Raw genomic sequence first — 7,546 nt, 5'->3', positions numbered from 1 at the left:
TTGCACATTTGTGTAGGATCATTTTAATACTGATCACTGTATGATTTTATATTCGTTTTTAATCAGACTTATAACCTACAAAAATGTGTGTGTTCGTTGTGAAAGGCATGTATGCCATCTAATTAAATGTGTAGTCGACATTATTGTGGTTCAGTGTAGAATGAACAAATAATAAAGCAATGCAAATATACATGTATATAATATTATAATGTGTCCATAAAAGAAATGTACTTAAATCAGTTTTTTATAATCTTTAATTGCGCGTAACATAACGTATAAAATAATTTGTTTGACTGACTTTCGTTTCAGTTATCAAACAAATTACTATCTAGGTTTAGGAATTTAGCGACACGACGACGATGATCCCGTATAATTCAGCATGACAATGTTAAATAATTTAAGGAATGTGATTTTGCTTTAAATATCCGAAGTATGGATGATTTAATTTTTTCGCGATATTCTTAAATTACTTTTTAATATGACACGATGCCATAACGACGTCAACGTGATTTTTTTTTTAAGCGGAGTGCATTGTAAATACGCACGTTTATTAATTCTGGAATTTATAAATTGCATACCTATTTCACAAAGTATAGATAAGGTAGGTACTTTCGAAAAATGAGGGACCGATAAAATATCTACGTCGAAATGTAAACTTTTATTTATAAACTGTAGTTTATAACTATAGCAGCAATTGTATAGTTGTTGTAGTTGTTGTTGTTCAAGGACTTCCGTACAAATATTTTGTTTTCGTAAATAATAGTACACATACCTATACATAATAAATAATATACCGATATTATCTGCGTTATACCTACATTAAAAATATACAACAATTTGATGAAAAAATGTTGCATTTAAAAAATTTTTAAATTAATTTAGTTTTTAGTACCGTTGTAGAGAAATTCTTAATAATAAAAATGTTTTCTTCGATATTCTTCTTAGTTTTTTTTTTTTATTTGAAGTTTCTATAAAAAATATGTCAGTATCCTCGACCTTTGCGAGTATATACATATATATTTGAAATCCTAAGATTTACTTATTTATTCCTGTGAGCTTTTTTATAATAAAAATATAAAATCTCTTAGTCGGATTTATCCCTCAAATACGTATTCGTTCACGTTTTGTAATTTACCGAAAATATCGATTTATTATGGCTTCTATTTATACTATAAAACACGCTTTGTGTATATTATTTTACTTTTAGAAATAATAATTTTATTTTTCATTTTAATAAAGATGTAGGTACATACCCCAAACTAATAAAATGTATTTTAATATACATTTTTTAAATTCCTTTCAAGTTTTGGTTACCTACATAGAAATAAAATAACAATAATAATAATTACCTGTATTTGAATATTTTTTTAAATTATTTTTATTGTCAGCTCCATTATATTGTAATATACCTATATACATCACATTATTTGAAAACCAAATGTTTAGAATAAATAGCTTAAATTAAACGACTTTTCCGACGTTTTTTATGTCTACTATATTTAACAATTATCAACTGTTAACAGATTTATCACAATATTCGCATTTAAATATATTATAAAAATAATTACTATACCAAGAACGGCCTCATAAAAACAAAAGGACTTCTAGAGAAAATAATATAAGTTTTTTCTGTATAATACAGCATTCATTACAACATATTATATCAATATATATATTCCATCATAATACTACTATAATAATTTATCATATTTTCCTTATCCAAACTCATCAGACACGACTTCATGGCACATAATAACTGGGCCTTGGTCGTTATATTATAATATTATAAGCATTTTTTACAATCAGGTGGGAGAAAAATGAAAATATTCACAGACGAGTACAACAATTTTCATTTAGAAGCATATTATACATCAATCACACGCTCCACGGATCCGCCCGGGCACACACACACACACATATTATGATTATTAATTAGTCGGAACGCTTATATACGAGGACTCGGAGACACGAGGGTAGGGCGAAAAAAATGTTGTAATAAAACAATCAACCCCAAGACACTCCTATAATATCGTCCGAACGTCTCTGCAGTAATTATAAACAATATTGTATGGCCATACAACCTGGTGGAGGAGGTTAAATATAACATTTCGTTAAACAAAACGTTTTGAGGCTGATGTGCGATATTATACGTAAAAAGACGACTAAAAAGAAAAGATGACATACCGCCGCGTGTGATGTGTTTGCCCGTCTTGCAAATGTATAACATTGGAAATAATTAGCGTTTGGCAGAACAATTTTTTGTCAATGTTTATGGTGTTATAGCGTATTGAATCCTATATATACCGTTATCATCGAACTCAAAGTTGGTGTTGCTCATGATGATTGCTGCAATGAGGTTGTATGAGCTGCAGTACAGCAGCCAGTTGGGTCGCTAATTAATATTTTCTGGCCGTCTATCGTCATTGAAATGGTTAAAATATGTGCATGGAAGCGAATTACTTTTAATCAATATTGTAAATATAGGAAAATAGTGTGTTACTCAAAATGGCATATGAAAATAATAGGTATATGATAAATATAATAAGCTAGGTATTAACGTAAGAATAAAATTCACTAATTCAGGTCTCTTTACATCGGCTTTTTGCGATAATTTAATTTTTTTAGAATAGGCATGTTGCGAACACTTTTAAATATTTTTACATACTCATAATTTGGTTAATAATTTAAATATTGTAAAAAAAAGCTACCTACATACAAAGTACATAGATATTGTTTTTACATTTATATAAGTAATTGGTGACTGGTCAATTACTCTGAAATTAAAGCCTGCTATTCACATTAAATTATTGGTTGTCCGTTTCTGTTGTAGGTACGTTTCGTGATTCAGATAATACACGCGCAGCAGCAATGGTTCTGAGTAGGGGTTGCTGGGTCAGGGGCGGAAATATGCTCAGGTGATGGAGGTGGGGTTGGCGGTGGCAGTGTGGTTAGCGGAGGTGGTAGTGGAAGTGGTAGTAGAAACAGCGAGGTGATAAATGGTATACATTGGTACACATTAAAATGTAACGACGAAGGCGGCGTATTGTAAACGCGGTATCGCGTACACACGCCCCCCACCCCCCACCCGATGACAGTTGTAATCGTCTCGAAAAGAACGACAACACCGCACATAGTGATATATAAAAACGCCATTACAATGATCGATCTCGGGCTCCCACATGCGAGATAGACCGCCACCGATCGCCACTTATGATTCACTGTCCGTGCCCACCGCCCGTGATCCGTACCGCATCGTATTATATACCTATCAATATATAATATATATGTATAATATTATCATCGCTACCTATCATTATTCCGCGCGTCTACTATACCTATATACGCGTGGATAGTATATAAAATAAAATATTATTGATATGCCTACGGTAATTAAATCGTGATAACGCGTCGTAATAATAACATTAACATTATCATACGTCGATAAATAAACGATAAAGGAAGGAAAAGAAACCGTTTCGCGTGGTCAGTTCGACGTCATCTCGCCCGCGACGCACTGCAACTGCAAACGCCGCGCTACCGACCTAGTGCTCAACGTTTCAAATTTTGTTTTTTATTTCGATTTTTTTTTTCTTTTTTGATTTGATTTCTCAACTCAGTTATTCGTTACGATTTCGTCAATTTTACTCCGTTCAATTCTCCGTGTCCGAGCGCTCAGTGAAATGCGTCCATGTTCCATTTGTTTCCATACAGTGGCGCGAGTGAAAAGTAAAATCACACTTCTGATCCTGCAGTAGCCGCTGCATCGTTTTGATATTGTAACTTCGCATTCGAGTTCCAGGAAATCGACACCCTGTCACCATGCAGATCAGACACCAAAAAAGATCGACGACAGGTCAGTCATATACCTATATATTAATAATACCATAATGATAATTTTTGTATAATATTAATAATATTGTACGGTTTAGTTTTTGGTATTACGATTGGTTAGTCCCAATCGTGGTTAGTGACCAACAATGTTTTTTTTTAAATCACACTATAAAAAATTATTTTTATTTTGAAAATATTAATAGGTATACTGTATTAGATACGCAAATTATTTATTTTTCGTTCCTGGTGCGTGTGTTTTTTGTTGTTATTATTACTATTATATTCTTAATAATTATAAACAAATAATATAAATTTAAATATTTTTTATAGTAATTTATTTTAAATTTTTTAAAATATTTTGTTTATTTTAACGGACAAATATTTGTTTGATCCGAATGTACATCGCATTATAGATAGGCGCACCGTGAAAAGTTTTGCAAACAAAATTAAATCAATTCCGGTACCTATACAATATAGGTATTTAATATTTTAAGGGCGTTATTGATTTCAATGCCGGGTACACTATTATGTTATGTCTATATTATCGTACGGCGAATGTAAACTCGCTGTGGGCAAATTCAGATGTTATTTTATTCACTGCTGTTAATCAAAATGTTGAACTGACCATTATCAGATATTATAATTCAACGATTTTGTAGTCTAGTTATGTATTGTGAAAACAATTTTTAAATGTTTATTATTATTCTTATGGGCTTAAATCTAATCACACACGAATGCCTGATTTAATAGTTAGTTAGGAAGGTGCACCATATCAGTGGCGTACGCAGTGGTAGGGTTCTTGGGTTCTGACCCTACATGAATTTTTTTCATTTTACAAAAATAATGTAGGTACTTCAATACGCAGAGTCGATACATTTTTAGCAATTTTGAATATAGATAAATTAAATTGTTAATTAATTATAATTAGCTATTAGTTATAATATTATACAAATACTGTTAATCAAATTATTTAAATTGTTTATTATTATTTATATTATTTACCCATGTAAAACCCTAACCGAACTAAAATCCTGCATACGCTACTGTGTCGTATTATAGTTAATCGAATTGAAATAATATTTTGTACCTATTATAACAAATTATCGTATCAGGTATACCTTATATACGTATACTAAATGTTTGTATCAAATCATATTGAAATCAACATACATATTACACGTAGATACGGTATGGGTACATCGTACATAATATAATCAATAAAATATTTCATCTAATCATATATGATTTAAGACTTAACGTAAAACATCATTACATAACCATCATACCTAATATTGACGTACTATATGTTTTTTCTGGCCAACCTAACTTAGTGAAAAGTTTCGTGATGTTTTAGCTTTACTATAATGTGCAAACATAATTAGATACAAATAGGTAAACATTGGTCACATTATAGTAAGTGTTACCTGTGGCCTAATATTATGTAGGTAGGTACCTATATATTATACTCTACACAAACTTGGTAGATATAAAATAGTTGTTATTGTAACAGTGCGATGTATTGTATATACTGTCCGTCAACGCAACCAATATGCCAGAGCAGAACTATAATGTAACAACTTAAATGTTGTATTGTGTTTAAAAGGTGAAAGAAAAAACTGGTACAATAGGAAAACAATTTAAATGATGTGATCGATAAACAACAGTGTTAGTACCTACGTGCCTTATGTTATTACTATACCTATGCTGCTGGAGAAAAATGTTTCTTTGACAATATAATAATATATATTATGCGCGATGAATACAATTATTGTAATTATTAAAATCGTTAAAAAAAAACCGTTTTAAAACGTTCATAATAATATATTCGAGGTGGCCGAGTTATATGAACTTACATTTTACTTGTAACAATAAATAATGATTAGTTACGGGGAATGGTAACGTATGATAAGTAATATTATATCAACTGTAGTCTGACGTTATTACGGAGTCTCATTATTAACAGATCTTGCTTCACCGTTTTAATCCTTCTTCTATATCAGCTCTTATCTGTGTATAATATTGTTATTTTTCGAATTGGAGTGGAAAACAGCGCCTTATCACTGGTCCGTGAACCCTTGCCCTCTGTTGTTGTTTTTATGTTTTCAAAACGACGACGACGACGAAGACGATGAACTTTTAATATTTTTTACGGATTTTCAACGAACCGAACCAACGGAGAACATTAAAATATGGAACAGGTTATATCTCTGATGCATACATATTATAATAAATTGTTATACGACCATACTATATTGTATATTGTTACCGCTGATACCAACAAAATTATGTTACATAATAAAATATATAGGTACCATGATACGGTAGGTATATCATTCTGCACAAATGCATATGATATATCATTCCAATAATAATATATTTGTAAAAAGACCTTGCTCGTTCTGAATTATATAATACCGCACGGTGCTCGGCAGACGCGATAATTGGACTACTTATTTGCAGGATAGTTGTGGGAATTTCTGTACACTGTTTCCAAGAGTGTTTTGCGCATTTTTTTTTTTTTAACGTTTAGATAAATCTATTTTATAATATTATAATATCTTATTTACTAGAATATAATAGTATTATATATAACTATAAATAATTAATTGAGTTTATTATTAAATAATACAATTTTAACGTGCAGTTATATTATGTTATAATATGAATAAACGTTCCAATCTTTACAGTAATTTTCAGATCCAAACTTTCTTTATACTGCTGATTGTTTATTAAATCAATTAATATTATACATACGAATCTTAGACAATATAAGAATAGATAGCACATCAGCAAGGTTTTTTTTTTATTTATAATTATACGAATACGATATATAATATGTATATTATATATTCACTAACTGGCCGTTATATTCTGATAACAGAATTTTATCTGAATTTACAATAGTATGGGTACCTATATAAGAGCCGAATTCATTCCTTCAGTTTGTTAGGTCCATGGATCAAATATGAAGTGAATTTAAAACATTAAAATATTTCGGATTCCATGATATAATATTATTATATTGCCGAGTAGTACTCGAAATAAATTATGGCAGTCCGATTGTTATTCCAAAATATTTCAATACTATGTATATATAATATATACATATATATCATATGCATTTATTATATTCAGAGTTTGTACTGTTTTTTCACGAGTATTCGGGTATTAGCAGTACAGTTTTAGCCCGCAAGTATTGCAAATCGGACGACTTGGTTAGTTATAATAATACACATTATATAACAATGTTACTATATTAGAGACACAATAATAGGTCTCGTTCACACTAATTTTATTCGCGATGAATAGGAGTGTCTTTCACGTATTCTCTTGTTTTGACCCGTAAATCGGCGTGAAGGAAAAAGGACAACTGATATATACGTCGAGGTAACGACGAAACCATTTCCTTTATAATAATAATAACTGGGTGCTTCGACTCGAAGAATTCTTTTAACTTGTTATATTTACGGATCAAAATATGGAATAAATTAAAATGTTCGAGATTGAGGATTCTATATAATATTATATTTTTTTAAATTTTTTTCATTGAATTAATGCTTCAAAATATGAGGTCGTTAGCTTGGATTGTTTAGTACGTTTGTTACTTCGAGGGAGGATATTGTACGGTTGTGGTTATAACACGTGAATAAGTGGCGAGGGTTTATCACTAAAAACTCTATAGGTCACCCATCTGGGAATTAGTGACATAGACTGA

General features: G+C 30.5%; 1 protein-coding gene across 1 annotated transcript in view; it reads left to right on the top strand.

Annotated features, from left to right (window-relative positions):
- Nucleotides 1-3,208: 3,208 nt before the first annotated feature.
- LOC107170318 (tyrosine-protein kinase transmembrane receptor Ror-like) overlaps nucleotides 3,209-7,546 on the top strand; it is a 55,127-nt gene continuing 50,789 nt past the window's right edge. Inside the window, exon 1 of the mRNA XM_089217243.1 lies at nucleotides 3,209-3,853. Coding sequence (XP_089073369.1) covers nucleotides 3,820-3,853 — 34 coding nt within the window. The 5' untranslated portion in view covers nucleotides 3,209-3,819. The remainder of the gene's footprint in view (nucleotides 3,854-7,546) is intronic.

The sequence above is a fragment of the Diuraphis noxia genome, unplaced genomic scaffold (genome assembly GCF_037042655.1).
Source record: "Diuraphis noxia isolate RWA-SAM2 unplaced genomic scaffold, SU_Dnox_SAM2 contig0001, whole genome shotgun sequence".
NCBI lineage: Eukaryota > Metazoa > Arthropoda > Insecta > Hemiptera > Aphididae > Diuraphis > Diuraphis noxia.
Note: the sequence above shows the minus strand (reverse complement) of the source record. Positions and strands in the feature narration are given on the sequence as shown.